General features: G+C 44.9%; 1 protein-coding gene across 4 annotated transcripts; it reads left to right on the top strand.

Annotated features, from left to right (window-relative positions):
• Positions 1–411: 411 nt before the first annotated feature.
• On the top strand, positions 412–18,266 carry LOC149359555 (beta-1,4-N-acetylgalactosaminyltransferase bre-4-like). Of its 4 annotated transcripts, XM_089571736.1 has the most exons (8): positions 412–749; positions 3,033–3,222; positions 4,488–4,720; positions 8,627–8,814; positions 11,726–11,848; positions 13,606–13,701; positions 15,178–15,290; positions 15,855–15,924. In XM_089571736.1, exons 1-8 carry the CDS (start codon positions 561–563, stop codon positions 15,887–15,889), a joined length of 1,167 nt encoding a protein of 388 aa, XP_089427862.1. In that variant the 5' UTR covers positions 412–560; the 3' UTR covers positions 15,890–15,924. The 4 variants fall into 4 exon arrangements, 3 of the variants coding, with proteins under 3 accessions (XP_089427862.1, XP_089427863.1, XP_089427861.1); XR_016288786.1 differs by lacking the exons at positions 15,178–15,290; positions 15,855–15,924 and adding an exon at positions 16,394–16,531 and having other exon boundaries at positions 13,606–13,816; XM_089571737.1 differs by lacking the exons at positions 15,178–15,290; positions 15,855–15,924 and adding an exon at positions 16,394–18,266.
• The last annotated feature ends 2,106 nt before the right edge of the window (positions 18,267–20,372 follow it).

Here is a 20,372-nt window from a genome sequence, read left to right as displayed (position 1 = left end):
CTGTCTGTTCTACATTGTGTCGCTGCCTGGTTGTGCGTATTTTGTTCAGTAATGTAACATGAATATCCGTGAGTTTTTCTGAGGAATCAAATATCCATTTCGCACATCGCCTGCATATCCCACGCTTTTACGTTATAGTGGAGCTTCGACGGACGTTTAATGAACATTAAGGTGATTATCTCCCGGGTGTAGAATAAGGACGTCCCTAGGACGTCCCATTTGTATTCGCGGTTGCCGCATATATCACTTGCTGCCAGATCACGGTGCTTCTGGTCAGTTATTTTCCGCCTGAGTTAGCAGGTCTGGCGGCTGATTATACAGAGCGCGGCTGTACGCGCCCAAGCTCAATGTGCTGTGCAGTGTTGTGTAACGAGGCCCGTTCGGGATGTGCCATGTGCAGGACCTGAGGTGGCGCAGGCGACGAGGTCGAAGGTCGCGGGCCCGTGCTGATGACCGCGCCAAGTGATGTGCGGCGTTGGCAGAGGCAGCGCAGCAGCAGCAGCAGCAGTAGCAGCTAGGCTCGCATCGTCGTCACTGGTGCCCCCGGGTGGTCGTCCCCAATGGCGTCGTCCAGCTCGTCGGCGGCCGTGGCCGAAGGTGGCGCCTTCAGCTGGCAACGAGGCCTGCGTGCCTCGGCGGCGAGCCTCTGCCGCGGCCACTTCTACAAGCTGGTCGCGGCCACCGTGGTCGCGTTCCTGCTGCTCGAGTACAGCTTCAACATGCTCTCGACCAACCAGAAGCCGTTCAGGGTGCGCTGACGCGGCTTCTCTCCTTTTGCATGTGCTGATGTGGTACTGTCATACTGTTTCTCAGATCATTATTAATGGCAGTTTACCAATATCCCTCAAGAGAAAAGTATACAACAGCTGTATCTTACCGGTACTCACCTATGGGGCAAAAGCGTGGAGGCTAACAAAGAGGGTTCAGCTAAGCTAGGGACAACGCAGCGAGCTACGGAAAGAAAAATGATAGGTGTAACGTTAAGCGGAAGCGGGCGGAGTGGGTGAGAGAACAAACGCGCGTTAATGACATCCTAGTCTAAATCAAGAGGAAGAAGTGGGCTTGGGCGGGGCATGTAATGCGAAGGCAATTGAGATAACCGCTGGTCCTTAAGGGTAGCGGAGTGGATGCCAAGAGAAGGCAAGCGTAGCAGGGGGCGGCAGAAAGTTAGATGGGCGGATGAGATTAAGAAATTTGCGGGAATACGATGACCACAACTGGCTAAGGACAGGGTTAATTGGAGAGACATGGGAGAGGCCTTTGCCCTGCAGTGGGTGTAGTCAAGCTGCTGCTGCTGCTGATGATGATACTGTGCCGGTAACAGCCGCTGCAGTCAGATGCACTGTTAATTCCCGTGGAGCCTTGTAGTGCAAGAAGGATTGTAGTGACATGGAATGTAATATCTGTTATGGAATGCAAGCCCCTGGTAGACTTTCACAAGAACAGTGTGCTGAAAAGCTAGTGCATTAGCGATGGCTGTTGAATTGCTTGGCTCTGCTTTCTGGTTCGCGCAAAGTTTGCTGTCTAACTGGCTGCTGACGCTAAGCATGGAGTTCGTTCCAGCAGATTAACTTGGAAACATGGCCAACACACGTGCCACACTGCTTGTGCAGTGTAGCGAGTACATGCTGAGGTGTGCGCAGTCTAACTTGAAATACAGACGTTGAAGGGAGCCCACGTGAAAATTCAATTGGAAATTCTTGTTTTCTATTGGTTTCATCTGGTCCCAGAAGGAAGCCTTCTGGTTTGCTGCTGGTTGAAATGGTCTCTGTAGGGCACCAATTGGTTTTTTTGCTTGGATCTACTGGAGGGGAATAAATTTTATTTTACTTTCAGCCCTCTGTCTTGGAGATGTAGCAACTGTGGCTGTCTGCCATAAATCACCCTGCGTCATATGTGAGTGTGCTGAACAAAGTCCTGAATACGGAAAATGTAGGGCTGGGTTTAGGCACTGATCCAGTCATTGAGGGAGCTAGGTGGGATGCGGAGTAAGCTTAATGTATTCGAGCATTTCTTTCTGTTCCATTGAGGTCTAGTTAACCCGTTAACCACCAAATTAATTCACGAAAGACTTGCCAAACTCTCAAATTATTTTCTTTGGAGAAAATGACTGTTGTTGCACTTAAAACACACACTAAAGGCGTGAAACGCATTCTTCATGGACAACTACTGCCCTCTAGCGTTGAAAACTGCAACCAACGCAGTTGCTGACCGTAACTCGTCTTTGGCAGTGGAAGTAGCGCAACATCAGGCCGGACGAGTGTGACTCGTCATTTGAGATATTGGTGCAATCTCCCATTACGAGTAACAGCTCAGGGTTGGTGGTTTTTTAAAAGGGTTAAGAAGTTTTTCTGCCCGTGGTGTTATTTCATTTCAATTGCCACTTGTGTCACTCATTTTCATGACAACTTACTACAGGTTGCATGCTATTATGCTGTCTAATCAAGCAGTATACATTTCTCTGTACGCCATTTTTTTTCTATGGTGCTGAGTTTGGGTTGCAAAGACCATATGTTTTGAATAATACAAGGACAAAAGGACAACAATGTTTGCCTATTTATATTATTCTGAATTTTTTTTTTTTACACTCAGCAAACATTCGATTTCATTTTTGAAGGCATTTGTTTCTTCATATTCATATTAAATTTGTATTTGACATCATTTGTACTCCCCTATGTATTAGTAGCCCTTTATTAGTACCCATTTATTAGTAACTGTTCACTTTGGAATTTTTCAAGCTATGCAGCCACAAAATTTCTGAGTACTGTGCGATGTCAGTGCACGTTAAAGAACCCCAGGTGGTCGAAATTTCTGGAGCCCTCCACTACAGCGTCTCTCATAGCCTTAGTCGCTTTGGGATGTTAAACCCCATAAACCAAACCAAACCTTTATTTCAGATATAATTCAGTCCACTGTCTTCTATTTTTTTGGGCGAGAGGGGAATTTTTACACAGTGCCACCATTTCCATTTTGATACTTCATCTGGAAAACAATGTTCTACACACCTAATGGCATTTTTTTTTTGCTCGCAGGTGGTCTCACCAGGGCTCTCTTGGATTTTCCGGCCACTCCCTGGTGACGTTTCAATCCCAGAGTCCGCCAGTCCATACTCTGTGAACAAATCTCGTTCCGACAAGATTTTTTCCACTGCTGTGCACCGTGACAGCAACAACACCACCACTCCTGCCATGGAACTATGTCCACTCGTACCACCAAACTTGGGTGAGTTTGGGTTTTGCATGTAACCAAGGCTTACTTGATGTCCACACAGAAACTTTACATGGGCACTTCTTGCGACTGAAGCTTGTGATGTGCTTGTAGGATGGAATTTCTATGTGTTTCTGATGCACACGTATGTTGGTGGCCACTTTTCAGGAGCAGTGCGCTCCATAATTTTTATACTGACGAGTGAGCACATACACAGAAAGAAACGGATGGCTCATGCTCATGTTTGGCAGGCTTTATGAACCTAAGACCAGTTCGTTCGTGTTGAATCAGTGTTGATGTCAGTGGATGAGTTGGGTATATTTTTAACTAGGGCTGTCCGCTAACTGATGAGACTGTTATGAAACCTAGTTTTCTACTACAGAGTGAATTCTTCGAAGTAAATTTCATTAAATTGAGTTCTCCGATAAGCTGGATGGTTCAGCTAGGAGACATTCTTTAGTTTTCGTAGATCCCATGCAGAAAAAGATCTGGCTAAGAGGAATCATTAACAAGCAAGCATTGGTTGGTGTGTGAGCTGCCGCAGTGGCTCAGTGGTTATGGTGCTTGGCTACCAACCCAAAAGACGCGGGTTGGGTCCCGACCACGGTTGTCACATTTTAATGGAGGCAAAATGCTAGAGGCCCGTGTACTATGCAATGTCAATGCACTTTAAAGAACCCCAAGTGATCGAAATTATCCGCAGCCCTCCACTACGGCATCCCTCCTAGCCTTAGTCATTTTAGGATGTTAATAAACCCATTAAAACTAAACCATTGGTTGTCATGTGCTCATGTGACATGTAATAAAGCACATTATACTCTTCAGGCACTATTTTTTTTTGTAAGAACCAAAGGCTGTGAGTAGCGTTTAGGAGGCATTGAGAATATGTCCTCTTTTATGTCAAAGGAAGTGTTGTATAAAAGGCTATAAAATTTACAACAATTAGCTGACCGCAGGAACTTTGTGTTCGTTCTAATAATATACCCTAGTGCGTTTTTCTTTAAGTGTTTAATGTTCTCTGGAAAGCACATCACACATCACATTTTCACATTGTGCTTCCCTCATTACCAATTTACTGCATGTGCTTATGTCCTTTTACACAACTTGAGGTTCCGGCAATATTTTTTAACCTGAACTGATTGGCAAGATCCCATCAAGTTCACCTTGAAGGGATTCCGTGGTTTTCCAAGTGCAGTCCAACGTGCGATTCTGTCAAAGCTTTGTCTAGCTTTTATCGGCTCGCACCACAATTAGATTGTGTATGATCCTCGTTTTGCAAGTTGGCCGCCTAAAAGTCCTCAAGGACGCCCCGTCCTTTGAGACCATGGAGAAGGAGTTCCTGCACATCCTGCCTGGCGGCCGGTACAAGCCCAAGGACTGCACGCCTAGGCACCGGGTGGCCATCCTGGTCCCGTACCGGGACCGTGAGGAGCACCTCCGGGTCTTCCTCTACAACATGCATCAAATGCTGCCCCGCCAGCAGATAGACTATGCCATCTTTGTTATTGAGCAGGTGAGTAGCAGTGCATTCTGCCGAATTTTTCTATTCTGCACTTGTACTTTTCTTCGACAGCTTCATGGCTGTCTAAAACTTTATCCTTGCTTCTTGAGGTGGCAGTGTGCCTATCATTTATTTTACCCTTTTTTATGGCGCTGCTTTTGTGATGAGCTGTGCAATTGTAATTACGTGATCTCTTTGTGAAATCAGAATTTGAGGGTGCTGCAAGATTTCAGATGGCATAAAAGAAATTCGCAAGGTTTTCTCTAATGTAGCGCATTCTCAGTGGTGAGCAACATTGCGGCTCACTTCTTTTATTCAGCTGCCACAGTGGCTCAGTGGTTATGGTGCTCGGCTGCTGACCCGAAACACGCGGGTTCGATCCCGCCTGCGGCGGTTGCATATCGATGTAGGCGAAATGTGCCCATGTTCTGAGCGACGTCGGTTCACGTTAAAGAACCCCAGGTGGCCGAAATTATCCAGAGCCCTCCACTACGGCGTCCCTCATATAGCCTGAGTTGCTTTGGGACGTTAAATCCCATAGACCAAACCAAAACTTCTTTCATTTAAACTGCATTTACAGTGAGAGTGATTATAATCTTGTTTCCCTTTTCCCCTTTTGTATAGTACAATTTACTTCCTAAAATGATTTTCACAAAAATGGCAGAGGGAAACAGGAACGCTGCTGAGGTGGAAATGCTGTTTTCAATGAGTGAGAAGTCTCTTGCACACATGCATGTGCTCATATGGCAGGAGCATTTGTTTTGCTGTCAGTGCCTATCAGTCCTCGCATTGCAATGCTTACCTTGCTGACGAAATGTCATGGCTTGGATAGGTATGCAAGTATATTTGTGTATCTCTACAATGTTCGTGACTGGATGGTATCACAGTTTCATGCCTTGTGAAGTAGAAGGCATCATATTTTTGCTCAAACGAGAGATTTACAATGTGCAGAGAGTAACACTGCCTTGTTTGTTTAAAGGTACACCTTGTCTTGGCATTACTTTGGAACTCGAGAATCCTTTAATTTGCCAGCCATAATATTCGCAGGCATTCCCTTCCTGTTTTGAAACCTGCTGACCCTACGCTGATTTGCATCCAAAATATTGTGCGTGAGCACACATTGGTGTAAGATCAATTTGGCAAGATAACAATGCTACCAGCCAAGAGTGACGATGTTTTTCTTTTTTTTTTCATCTTTTTTTGATAACACTAGATCTCTCTAAAAGTTCGAATTGAAAGTACTTCACCTTACAATATTAGTCGGTGCTGCTTGCCATAATTTCCTGCATAACGACATTAGCGGAGCAAAATGACATTATTAGCAGTATGCTAGTACGGTCCTCAATTTTCTCTGCCCATGCTATTTATGCACAAACACTTACTTTCAGGTGGAGTACATGTTTGGAGGAGAGGGAGCAGAGTGCTTTTATTAATCTAAAAGATGATCTGATAAGGATTAAACTTCTTTCGGCAGAAGATCATAAGTGGGGCTTTTTTGTGGCCTGATTGTATGGCTTTTTTTGTATAATAAGTATAGAGCATGCCATCTACTCGGCTGAAAGGAGGCATGTGCAATTATTTGACAGTTGTTAAAAGCGTCCCTTAAAGGTGCACTAATGAGGAATCTGAACTCGTCTTTTTGCCACGGGAACTCGATCTGCACGTTCCCAGCATTCTTAGAAACTTCAATTTACTGCCCTGTGTGGCCGATTTCCCTAATTAAATCGAATTAACGCCCGGCTCCTGCCTTTCTTTTTTTAATTCTGCCTCGTACGGTGGGCGGAGTCGACCAACGCGGGGAGTGCCTTTCACCCAGTCCCGTGGCGGCTTGCCGCTCTGCCATCGGCGGAGTAACACGTAGTAGTCCGTAGAAGCAAATAGTCCGCGCGTATTTTTATTTCTGCGGGCTTATTTTGCGGTTATATTATCTGCAAATGAAACTATTTATTCACGGAAACCTAAAAAACAACATAAAGCGAAAGCAAAGCCTCCACGGAGCTGGCTGAAAGGCACTCCCCGCGTTGGTCGACTCCGCCCACCGTATGAGGCAGAATTAAAAAAAAAAAGGCGGGAGCCGGGCGTTAATTCGATTTAATTAGGGAAATCGGCCACACAGGGCAATAAGTCGCAGTTTCTGAGCATGCTCTGAACGTGTAGATCGAGTTCCCGCGGCAAAAAGACGAGTTCAGATTCCTCTTCAATGCACCTTTAATAGTGATGTCTTATTTAGCCCTAACTCTGCAATGTATATTTGTTTCATTTCAGAGAGAGGATGACGTAAGTTGGGCCACAGAGCACTTTGTTCTATTCTCTATGTTCAGAAACACTTGTGAAGTTGAACCTGATGGCTCTTCGAAATGATGGCGTTGTTCTTTATTTCCACTCGTCTAGTTAGAAAAAACCCCCTGGGTAGTCTTCCTATAACATACTCACTGTAATTGTTAATAGTTGTCATTGCTTTCTACTTGCAGTAATTTTCTTAACTCTGTTCTGCTCTAAGAATTTTTTCTGTTCACAATGAACTGAAAGTGCTTTCACTTGTTGTTCTTTACAGAATTGGCTTAATTCTCATGTCTAGTATCGACATCTATAGTATGATACAACTTAAAAAAACAGCAGTTGCTAACGCCGGGCTGCGGTCCGCGGCATCCTGTATTACTCCGCTGGCCAATCGCAACAGTAAACGAAATCAGCCTTTTAATGTTTCACTGTATCAAACAATCCACGTATAAAAATTATAGAGCTCGTAGTCTTTTTCTTGTGATAAGCTTCTCGTTTAGGCAACAATAAACGTTTAAGCAGCGGAATAATTTTTCGTCGTGGAGGAATTCTGTGCGCAGAGGCTGAACGTGGGTGGAGCTTCACTGCAGACTTAAGTTGTATCCGACTATAGTTAGCAGAGTTGTTAAAGCTGCTGTTTGTTCAGACTTGTTCTAGCATCAATTCTCAGACCTGCCTCAAGCTTTTCATTCACTGCATTGGTAATGGCGCGGAAAGCTAGACAACACTTGATTGTAGCTACCTAAAGGGACACTGAGGAGAAATTGAAGTTGACTTGCATCGACAGAATACCAGCTTCTGATTACAAAAACGCCATTCATACTGACAACAAAGCTCTCGTAACGTAGAAAAGAGCAAGAACCAAAATACAGGTATCGCCGCCACAGGCCAAACTCGCAAGTACAAGCATGGTGACGTCATAGGACAAAACAGTGTTGCTAGAACCAATGGTTCTAGCAACTCTAGGACCCGAGAGGCCACAAATCACTGAGGCGCAGCCAATGCATGCGCAAATCTCCTTGACGTTGCCAGATGGCGCCACGTACCCGATAGCTACGCGCGCTCCTGCAGCGCCGGGACCAATCAGCGCTTGCTCTCAGCGGTATGGGGGCTCCCGGTATTCCGCTAACGGTAACAAGGTACACGGTATGCTAAAGGCGTCTATTTGCGAGAACTTCGTTGACGACTTCGAGAACGGGATCCATTGTAACGCTGGCAAAACGCCGGTGCAAATGTAAACGAAGCGACGGCCGCAATAGCCGATAGATGCCTTCAACGTGCGGCTGGTGGTAGCTTTCTTTTCGGCTGCTGCTGGGCCGCACTGCTGGCCGCCAGAAATCACGGAGTCTGCGTTACGTCATGTGAATGTCATGTTTCACGTCACTTAGTTCTGTGTCGTCATAGCAGAATCCCAAGTTTGAATCTGAGCGGCGGGAAAAACTTTTTCTACTTCGAATCCAAATTTCTTAGAAATAAATGCATCTTTCGCTGCCGGCCAAGTGGCAACAAAGCCATGAAATGCCGAACTATCGGATTTTGCTATTAAAAAAATATTAATAGAGCTCTCCTCAGTGTCCCTTTAACTTTGCATGCAAATAGTGAATGCTACTATGCCTCCGTGATGTTCTTCCTTCGCAGGCTGGCCAGGGGAGGTTCAACCGCGCCAAGCTCTTCAACGTGGGCTACCTGGAGGCGCTGGCACTGTACGACTACCAGTGCTTCATCTTCCACGATGTGGACCTCATCCCGGAGGATGACCGGAACCTGTACACGTGCCCCGAGCAGCCACGCCACATGTCGGTGGCCATAGACACCATGAAGTACAGGTGAGGGCAGGCATGATCCACCATCATAACATGGAGCAGAGATGTACAGAAGGCTTAACTCTGCTGTCCATTGTTTGAGAGAAGCCAACAGCCACAGAAACCAAGGGGCACAGGGAATTTTTTACTTATTTTCTTTATTTTGTGGTGTTGATCAATTTATAATATTACATGTTATCGCTTAGCTAATTGATTAGAAAAGCAGAAGAAAAAACAACCACATGCCGCCGGTGGGATCCGAACCCACGACCTCCGAATTACGCGTCCGGTGCTCTACCTCTGAGCTACGGCGACGGCTGTCAAATCTTCTGCTTTTTGGGGTATTTATGTTTACAAATAACCTAACCTTGAGAGTGTTCAGCAGCGCCACCCACTCAAGTGCTGGAAGTGTCTTCTCGAGCAGCTCGGACTTGCTTGAATGCTGGCAGCCTGCAGTCGCCAAAAGGACAGCTGCAAGTAATACATGCTAGCCATTCCTTTCGATTCATGTGCAGGTAGGGTTGGATGGATTCCTAGTTGTTGGTTTTGCTCCAGTAATAGCAGAGGAGCAAAGTTTTATCTCTGTTTTTCTCTTTGTTTATATTAATGTGGACCTTTATCACTCTTCTGGTGCCATAAAGCGGCTAGACTGGTCTAGTGGTCGTTGAACAGGCCTGGATGAGGGTGGGGCCCGTCCTCTTCTCTCTCTGGAGTTCAGAGCTGCCGCCTACAAATGAGACAGGTCACGTTCATTTGTTCTCGAGGACCCTTTGTTACGGAAAATAAAAAATTTTAGAAACTCTGGCATTTTGTCATCCTTTTGTCATCATTATCATCATCAGCCAGAGCAGGACAGAGGCGTCTCTCATTGATCTTCTTGTAATGCTGTCCTGCATCAGCTACATCCGTTCCATATGCATCTCTTGCTTAAATTTTGAGCTGAAATTTCCAAACAAATAATCTATGCAATGCCAGTGCGCTCTTATGACGACCAGTTTCTGATTTTCATTGACGACAGTTGTCACCCCTTCCGTATTTCCTGATATTCTTTATTTGGAAGGCCTCCCGATACTTTTGTCACATACAGCATCGAAGCAGTCATTCCTCAGTGACTGGTATTAGAATTCCACCTATTCCGCTCTTAGGATTGTCCCCAAAAAGGAACAAAAAGAATAAAAAAACTACGCCATTCTCATTGGCAGAAGGGAAGACAAGTTAGGACAGAAGTCCAGTTGTCAAATGCTCATAGGTCCACCCTGCCTGATGTTTTGTTGTAGTCAAATGGCACTAGAAAGGAGGTCATTGATGAGGTCTTAGTTAATGTTGTTTGTGGTGTTTCTTACAAGCTATGCAGCCTTTTCAACATGTTTAATGGGCGTGTATCTTAGTATAGAACATTTGCATAGTTTTTTCTAAGGATGGCAGCTTGGATACTTGGAGCAGAGCAGTGGCATAGCAAGTCTTCTTGCGTCTGTGCGTTCTTTGCGCTGTTTGTTGTAATGGATCACTACCAACTTGCCCAGCCCACTACTAACTCGCATCACTCATATGTATTGTTGTAGGCAAGATGAGGTGAAGCAAAAGCCCGGTGTCCCGTTTATGGCCAGTGAACGTACTAAAAACAGCAATAACGAAGACGAATCCAGTCCGAAGTGAGGGGTCCTCATTTGAAGGGTGGCGCCATTTTAGAAGCAATAACTTCGCTCACGCAAGTGCCATGCACCCGAAACTCGGGAAGGAGTGCATGTGATGCGAGTGTACGCTAAAGGGTCTATTTGAAATAGTCTATGGTGCATGCGCACTTTAAAGCACGCTATCCGATATGCCCATATGCCCATTTTATACTGGCACTACATTCCGCAGCCTCAGAACTTTGCCTCTGCACTCATCGTAGCTTTGGCTGTGCGGCAAGGAACTACTGAGATGGAGTATAGGCACCCTTGGTTGCGCTCAGAACCGGAGGAAACTCAAAATTCAGAAATAAAAAAAAAATAAACACAAATAGTGGTTGTTGTGGAAGAGGAAAAACTCTGTAAAGAAGTGAAACTTGACGAGTGCTGTTTTCAAATAGGATTATGTGATCTTGATTTACGATATCACACTTCAGCTCACTTCATGCGTGCAATAAATGCCCTGTTTGCAGTTGTCTTCTTGCTGAATGGCTGTTTCATTTACTGTTGTCATGTAACATGTATTTGGACGCACTTAGCGTGCTCACATGTCTTTCCGGGGGCACTGAAAGGCAAACAAGTTTTCATGGTCACTTCAAATTCGTCTTGAAGGGCAGCTCTAGGGGTTTTTCGAGGTCGCTGTTCTGTAATGAAACTTGCACTTCAGCTTTTTCTCTCGTTCCTGATTATTTCTACCAACTTTCGCAGCCATGTGGCATTTCATTCCGGCACAAATCAATTTTAAAGTGTCCCATTTCTGGGGCCTTGATTCATTGCAAACATTGCCCGCATGTTAATGCTAACACCCCACATCACTAATAAAATTTTGAGCTTTTGTCAGGTCATCTTGGGCGCTTGATAAAAGCATTCACTGTTTTCAGTCAGCCATTCAACGCACATACGAGTGTCTTTCTGATGATGTTCGTGATATCATCACAGTGTCAGGCGAAGCATTGTCTCTGGCCATGGATGGAGTTTTTATGTCTGTTTCTGCTTTCAGCATTTTAAAATTGTTTCTCTTGCCACTTTTAAAGGCAATTTGTTGTAACAAAGAGAGCGGGGAGTTGGATTGTGATATTACTATCAACTTAAAATGTTAGCAAACCCACTGGAGTATCTCTTTAAATGGAGTCTACTGTATATATGTGTCCCATATGCGTTATTTATTCTCCTCCATGTAGCCTTTCTAACAGGTGGTTTTGTTCATAAACAAGTGTGCTGCAGCTGTGTAATGTGCCCGCTTTCCTTTCTGCTTGCTTTTGCAGGCTTCCCTATGCCTTGATATTTGGTGGTGTCAGTGCTCTCAAGAAGGAGCACATGCAGCTCGTCAATGGCTTCTCAAACGAGTACTGGGGCTGGGGAGGAGAGGACGACGACATGTCGTATAGGTGAGCAATCTGTTTGGTTTTTCTGCAGTAGCCTATCCACTGCCTAGGGCAGAGGCTTGTGCACTTGTTGCTGGAACAGTTAACGTTTGCTGAGAATGATCTTGAATAGTGCAGTACAGGTGCATAGAGTGAGATGGGTGACTGGTCATCTTTATCTGTCTGTCTTTATTCCTTGCTGTACAAATGGACTGTGAGTGATGACTGCACAGAGGCCTCTCCCAGCCCTGGTTGCGCACATTGTCAGTGTAGCAAGAACACCATTCCCTTCTCCTTTTTGGAGGGACAGATGAAGACTGCCTTGCCTTCAAGGCAACTGTGTTCATTTATTTGTAGCTTAAAAGAGTTGCACAGCAAAGAGATTTGCAGTACTAAAAAATGGGTTTGGAAGGATCGATCATCCATGTGCATTATAGATAAGGTGTAGAAGTCCTTTGTACTTTCCATTCTTTTCGCGCATTTTTGTGGAAGCATTAGGGAAGAAAGTAACCTGCTATAAAGGGTGCAGTCGTCATTAACAACATCATTTCAGAGGTTGTGAGGGAAGGAAAGGTAGTGCAACTGTCTTGATTAAAGGGCAACTGCAGCACTTTTTTGAGAATTTCGGGATATTCAAGAACTAAAATTTATATAGGCTGTAGGTAAAGCATGCCAAGTGTTTTTGCATTAACATTTAAAATAGTAACGTAATCGACAATTGAATTTTGCGCTTCTCCTCAATGCACCAGAGGGGTGCAGAGAAACTCAGCGTGACGTCACGGAAGGTATGATTTCAAATTACCGCTGGCGCCAGCCACACCCTGCCCTGACTCTTTAGACGCTGCCAAACAACTCTCGGCAGGGTTTGCCTTCGATGGCGTTGGTTTTTTTCCTTCAAAGCAGGCGTTTGTGCGTTGGAAATGTACCGATACCTTCGATGACGTCATCATGCGCCCCCCACTTGCCGTTGTGCACTGCAGAGAAGCTTGAAGGGTGTCCGGATTTTAATCGGCGATTACTTCACTATTTCAAGTGCTAGCCCAAAAATACTTCGCATGCTTTACCTGCGAGTTTCACACATTCAACCCTCTTAAGCTCGTTGAATTCTAAAACCTATGCAGTTTCCCTTTAAGGGTCATGGATGCCTGAACCTTGCAATGAGGGAAATGATGGAGTGAACAGAGCAGAGAAGGAGAGGAAATTTGCTGTTTGGTAAAGTCGATGTATGCATCCTTTTGGTGCTGACCATCTGTGATTAGTCAGCACTGAAAAAAAGTTTCTAGCCCTGGCTTCTTAGGAAAAGTAGGCCAGAAATCTGAAATACTTTCTCTGTAAAGCTTGTATAGATGTGCTGCAAATAGGCGTTACCATTGCAGTGGAAGCTTATGATATCCAGCTGGGACAGGTTGTTTATCTATGTGCTGAAAAAAAAAAAGCGGAAAATGTGAAAAGTTGGTTGTGGCATTGACATGGGATTTTCGAGGAAGTGTCAAGTTTTTCTATTCAGTGAACTAATCATGAGAGAGAGAGAGAGACTTTAATGAATAAAAGGAAAGGTCTGCCTGGTTATGAGCCTAGCATGCTACTCCAGGAACTGATCATGTTGACCAGTCTCTGCTATCTGAATGAAGTATTGGCTAGTTCTTGCAGGTTTTAAGGCAGCAATCATAAATGCTTAATGCTGCTGTATTCTTTGCCATGGACTGCTTTGTTTTCGTGATTTCTTGTGAAACTGCAATGCGTACATTATCATCATCCTCATCATTTATTTCTTTGCGCAGGCTGCAGCACTATCACTTAAAGATTTCCAGGTATCCTGCCAACATTGCCAGGTACACAATGCTGAAGCATGCCAAGGACACGCCAAGTCCGGAGAGGTGAGCACACCACACTTGTGCACTGAAACATTAATCTGGACTCCCAGGTACCGGAAAAAGGTATCGTCCAGTCGAATTACTTAGAAGAAATCTCCTGTTACCTGTCTGCACCATGGTAAATTTACTTCATTGATTTTTTTGTGGTTCATTCAAGTGCTTTCCTGTGTGCACACTGTCAGTTGCCAAAGCACAAGTGCCTCAAAATGGTGAAGTCCTCGCGCAGCGTCTTCCATGACACGAAAATGGCGGCGCGTATCTGTGAGGAGAGTCCACTGCACTCAGTAAAGGGCATGTGACAAGCATGAAGTTTGGGCACGCTGAAAGAATGGAAAAGCCGTAAGGATGAAGACGAGCGAAAACTACTGCTTTGGCTCCAGAACAGCAAGATGTCTTTTCAAAAGGAGAAGGCCAATAACGTGCCGTTCAGCGTCTGAGTGGAGCAAAGTGAGGCTTGGCTGGCTGGCAGATGTACCATATTTTCCTGTGTATAAGACGCACCCGCCATATATGCAGGCTGTCATTGAAAAAATTGGTATATAAGACGCACCCGTGTATAAGACGCACCCCAATTTACCCAGTTAGGCTAGTGAGGCTTAATAAAACATGCTTATGCGACCATCGCAAAATGCACCGTATGTGTGAGAAGTTCTTAAGCAACGCTAAGTGATCGAAAAAGGCAACACTCACACCATACCAGCCCACGTTTTAGCACAAAAGAAAAAAAAGCGAAAGAACTCTCTTTATGTCCATAACAATTTATTTTTACATAAAACCTTCAAAGTCTTCACCTTCGGATGCGCTATCGAAAAGGCAACACGTCTGAAGCATTCTCTTCACACTACGTATTTGCAAAGGGTGACTAAAAAAAAACATCGGCTTCTCTTGGCTTGTCTTGACAATGGCGAGAAGCGCGACTGTCGCCATCTTTTGGCATTTCACATTACCTTTGCTTGGGGCCTCCGAAACGGCCGCGTGTTTAAGATCCCGGAAGTGGTCAACCCCGCCGTTTCATGATAAAGTTCACCTAAAAAAGTTGCGCACGGCGGTCTCTGTATTGAAGTATTAACCATGTTACAACCGCGTTATTGGTAGTAATATTTTTTCGGTGAAAAAGCTTCAACATGAACCTGAGTAATTTCTGAACTCGCAAAAAAAAAACCGGAAAATTCGCATATAAGACGCACCCTTGTATAGGACGCACCAGCAAGGTTTTGAAAAAAAAAAACCGTGTCTTATACACCGGAAAATACGGTATATGGGCATTAACCGATTAGCTATTGCGTCATACCTTAAGGCAGATCAGCGTCACGGCAGCGGCTGCATAGAGACATGCAGAGGTATAACTGCCAGCTGCGTGGCAGCGGGTTACATCATGCGGCAGCGCGCGGCGACTGTGTCCACAGAGTGAGTGGGCGGGCTTACGCCTTCTCACACGTGTCTTAACTGTCTCGGCTGACTCTTTTTTTTTTTTTCTAGCTTACATGAAGAATGCCATGCAGACGCTATGCGAGTACCGTTGACAAAGTCTTTGCATTCGTTGCAAAGCTTCGTCCTAATGGAAGAACATGCAAACTGGTTTGTCTTAAAGGGTCAGTCTACTGAATTTTATCGACCATATTTTCTTTGCGGCAACCGATAGCTCTTTACTCAAATTACCGTTTAGCCAGCTGTGGTGCCAAGGAGTGCGGTAGAACATTTTAAAATAGGATTTATTAATGTGGGAGCACATCTGTATGAGATGGTAGTCTCATCTGGCAACCATCTGGAGGTCCGCAGCGCGGCGACAAACATGGCGGCGCCCGTCGAAGCCGGACCTCTCGCTTCGGACTGAATTCTCGTTGTTGCTGCCTTTTTCAGTGCATTCACTGGCCATAAATGGGGCGCCTGTCTTTCGCTTCGTCTCATCTCTCCTATAAGAAAACATATAAGAGATAAATTTGCTTTATTTTAATAATTACAGTGACGATTCTGCCGCTCCTAGGCTTAAGTGGAGAGTCGGTTTGTTTACAGCAATGGTTCCCGTCCTGACGACCAGATGGCGCCACTATAAGCTGAGTTTATTTTTGCTTCTCTGCTAGCATACGCGGAACTAAAAGTGGGAATGTGCCTGCATTTTGCGTACGTGTAACTATAAATATTCATGTGATTTACAGAAAAAGCGAGCGGTACGCCTTCTACAGTTTACTAGAACAAAACGTGCGTTTCTCTGACATTGCGGCATAAAAATGGTACGTAGTATATTCACTTATGCTTCTACAAAAAAAGACTACCACTTTCTTGAACAAAATGAACGTTTGGGGTCGCCACCATGCTTTTTTACGCGACTTTTAACGCCGAAATAAAATATAAATTCCTGCCTAAACCGGGCGCAGACCCCTCGTTATTGATGTTATAGGGTGCCAACTACCAGAATATGCCATTATTTATACACTCATCTCGGTGAGTAGACTGACCCTTTAAGTGAATTTGTATTGAGCCTGTGCCTGGCAAACCAAATGTTCTAGTTAAATATTCTAGTTACATTGGCTAGTTTTTAGGCTTGTAAATATGCTTCACCTAATAAACACACAAACAGAAGCTTCTCATTTGACTTTCGTTGAGTATTTTTTTGTTATTAGTCTTCTAAAGATGTTTGTCTTCTTTCCTTGAGTTAGACTTTAGCTTGTGCGTAAATATTTTGTTTTTCTCTCAGGTACAAGCTTCTGTACAAGGGGAAGCTACGCTACAAGAAGGATGGCATCAACAGTGTAAATTACGAGCGGCTGGACATTGTGTTCAAGAAACTGTACACGTGGATTCTAGTGGACTTGAAAGGGAAATGACCTTGGCTGTGCTCATAGGTGTTTTTGCGAGAGACGTTGCCGCCGCCACGCACATCCTTTTGCCGATTCCTCCAAGGGTATCATCGTCACCGCCCTTCTGCGAGTTGTACGTCACTGCACAAGTCCGCAACCACAGTAGTGTGTCACACTGTGAACAAAAGGCTGCTAGTGCTCTGTGCAGCACCAGCAAGCAAGTCTGGCAGCAAGAGCCATGTTGTGGTGACAGGAAGCGCCATCTTGTGCCGGGATGGTGCGAAAGACGGGAGTGCTTCGTGACTGCGCGGCAACTGTGGCCGGTGTGCTCTCTCATTTCCTCTTTTTAACGCCACAACTGCACAATTGTGTGTGTGTGTGCTTGTGAGTGTGTGTGTGTGTGTGTGCAAGACTGTTTGGCGGCTGATATGCAAACACTTAGGACTGTTTTTCACAATCCACACGACAAATCTCCATCCACGTAACATTCTTGTCTCTTTTTCTGCAAACTTTTTCATTCCTTGAGGAACCAGCAGTGCTCTCCGTCATCGCACTGCAGAGCAACATGTCAAGCCATATTTCTTCTCCGTTTTAGTATCTTAGTTGAACACATATGTTTTAGTTTGGTCATTGCACCGGTGCTCGCAATGATGTCTGTTGATCGTTTGTTTTCCTTGCAGCGGTATGTGCTCTCCTCGCGTGCATTTCCATGACGTGGTCTCAAGTTTGGTGCTGCAGTCATGGCCGTGCCTGTGCCCATGCCAGTTCGACCAGAGAAAGGAAACCGTTCCCTTACATCATTTTTGTTGTCTTGTGCGACTGTTGTTTACGGACTGTACCCGTTTTCAAGTTTACGTGGAGACCTGCTAGAATCATGCGGTTATCATGTTGTGCACTTTCCTTCTGCTTGTATATTTTTTTTCCAAGCAGCGGCTGCATGTTTTAGTTGTCTCTGTTTAAACTGAAACAAACTGTTCATGTCCAAAGCCAGTGAAGGAATGGAAGGGAGCTCGTGATGTCACTTTATTCCTTGCTAGCCTCAACATTTAAGGAGTGAGGAGCAAGCAGCCGTGATCCAAGTGCTAGTGCCAGTATTGTTTTGCTTTTCTTTTAGATGTTGTTTCCTTTTCAAGAATATGCAAGAGTTAAAAACTGCACTGTGCAGATTATATTTTTGTTCATTCTCTTTTGATAAGTGCCCCCATGCGTCAGAAGCCATAGCCTGGCTAACTAGAAGCATAGAGGGTGTTGTATACGTAAGCACCACGTCATGTGCTTCGTCTGTTGCCCATTTGTTTTGTTAGCTGGTGTGTCGATGACCTGCCTGAAGAACAGCTGCGTGAGACATCTCATCGTATGTTCCACACATGCAAGCAAAAGTATGTTCCCTTGTGTCATCTAGTTCTGCTTAATCTTGTTCAGTGTCTGTGATGTTAAGCGACGCTGTTCTTTTAGATGTTCGCTATGTTGCCAGCTTTCAGAACTTGAAGCGGAAATGTTTTAAAGTTTTCGTTTTCTTCACGTTGTGTGCCCTGTGGCCTTTTCAGTGTGAACTGGTCTTTCAAGAGGGGCTCTGCATGTTGTTTTTTTTTCTTGTTTCCTTTTAAAGTTTCGAGATTGTGACAAGCAAGTATCAATTGCTACTGCATATTTATTGCATTGTTGAGAAAGAAAGATTATTCACGTGATGAAGCACGACTTGCTGCTGGCAAATTGCCACAACATTTTCAAGAATAAAAGAAACTCTCAAGTGGGGAATCTTAAATTACACAGTTCTCTGTCTCTGGTCATCCAAATTCCTCTTGCTGTATGGCTGAGTATTGATAGAGATGTCTTCATACTGTACATGCCCGGGCACAAAGTGACTCAACAGTGATGCAAACTGTCCTTGACTGATAATCGTCAGCATGTCATGCGTGCCATCCGCATGCGCTAAGCCTACTGTAAGAAAAGAACTGTAAGCCTCCTGTAAGCCTACTGTAAGCCTACTGTAAGCCTACTGTAAGAAAGAAGTGGCCAACAAACATGGCGTACCGGTTGTTTTCTCGGCCCCACGCAAGCTGGCACAGCTCTGTGCGCGCATCGCGAGCAAAGACAAGAGTGGGTGCCGCATCAGACATGCAAAGAAGTTCGTGAATTGCTGCATCGGGGTGGTGTATGAAATACCACTGACATGATGCGGGAAGGCCTATGTGGGCCAAACAGGGGGGTGCATCAATGAAAGGGCAGGTGAGCACGCCCGGTCAGTGAAGGACGTAAGTGGTGCACACCTTTCTCAGCACTGTGCTGAGTGTTATGAATGCCCTCGAGCGGCAGAACATTAGCCACAGGCTAGATGTAAGTACTACTGCAAAAAGTGTCAACCACGGTTTCATGAGATCAAGATTTTAGGTAGAAGCAAAGACACAAGGGCAAGGCAACTATTGGAAGCAATTCATATAAGGAAGAGAGGTGTATCTTGTGTTAGCGATACGTCGGTGAACCGCTTCAAATCGGAAATGGCGTATCTTGAACGGTTCTGTAGATAGTGTGGTGTGGAAACTGGTATCTCTCAGCACGTGTCCTGGTTTTCCTTATATTTGCTGTGCTGTTAGTGAATAAAAGAAGATGAAGTAAAGTTCTTTCCTTACAATATGCACCATCTAGCCCAACAAAAAGTTCTTCTAAACTAAGCCTACTCATTTGAAATTTTTTACAGTTGCGTTTTGTACTTGCATTTGCAAGCACACAGCGGGTGAGTGATGTTGGTGATTATGCTGATCTAATTTAAATGGAGCAAGAGCAGCTTATCTGAAGAGCACAATGGCTAATGTGGTTTTGATTTGCACAAGGTTTGGTCAAAGACCAATTCTCTCAAGTATTTCGCTCCAGTGAAGCCTAGCACCAGGTCAGGGAAAAGTGTGTACATATTTAGAAAACCAGTGGATAGTGCATACGCTTGCACTGTGAGCCCTAGTTTACGTTCTTGACGCAAAGAACTGCCATGAGGCTCGAAAGTGAAGTTGACATTCAGCCTCGGTGTATTTTAGTTCCATGACATGGCAAGTAATCACCAGGGCTGTCCTGCCAAAGCCTTATGGATATTCGCTTGTCATCAAAATGGGGATGGAGTTCACAAAATAGTTTGCACACACAACTCTCAATTCAGTTTGGTATTCATCACCACTATGACTACGCCCACTGCAGGACAAAGACCCCTGAAATATCTTTCCAATTAACCGCCGCCGCGGTGGCTCGGTGGTTATGGTGCTCGGCTGCTGACCCAAAAGACGCGGGTTCGATCCAGGCCGCGGCGGCTGGAATTTCTTTGGAGGAGAAATTCTAGAGGCCCGTGTACTGTGCGATGTCAGTGCACGTTAAAGAACCCCAGGTGGTCGAAATTTCCAGAGCCCTCCACTACGGCGTCTCTCATAGCCTTAGTCGCTTTGGGACGTTAAACCCCATAAACCAAACCTTTCCAATTAACCCTGTCCTGTGCGAGGCATGACAGCCTTATCCCCGCAAACTTCTTGACCCTTCCAGGCGCTTTGTACACAATTGTGTAAGTGGCAAACTTACAGCTTTTTCTGAGAAACTGGAGCACTTAACAGTGATTTCATTATTTCAGTCAAATTGAACACCCTTCTTATTGCAAATAAGTTGCTTTTTTGTACCATGTAGCGAATGCAGTAAATAATATTTCACATAAGAGTGAGCTTGGTAGCACTTTGTCCGCCGGTTTTATGCAGACAGATTTTGCCGCAAGTAAAAAATAGATGGTTTTTGCTCAATTTCGAGCGTAATGTGAATCTTCGAAACACAAAGTGATTCCACAATCCCCAGGGTTTTTACCTGACACACGAGAACATTTCCATGTTATTATTTCTAACAAATCTG

This window comes from Amblyomma mixtum, chromosome 2 (genome assembly GCF_055824585.1).
Source record: "Amblyomma mixtum isolate Tamu chromosome 2, ASM5582458v1, whole genome shotgun sequence".
Taxonomy (NCBI): domain Eukaryota; kingdom Metazoa; phylum Arthropoda; class Arachnida; order Ixodida; family Ixodidae; genus Amblyomma; species Amblyomma mixtum.
This window is presented reverse-complemented; position numbering and strand designations above follow the sequence as displayed.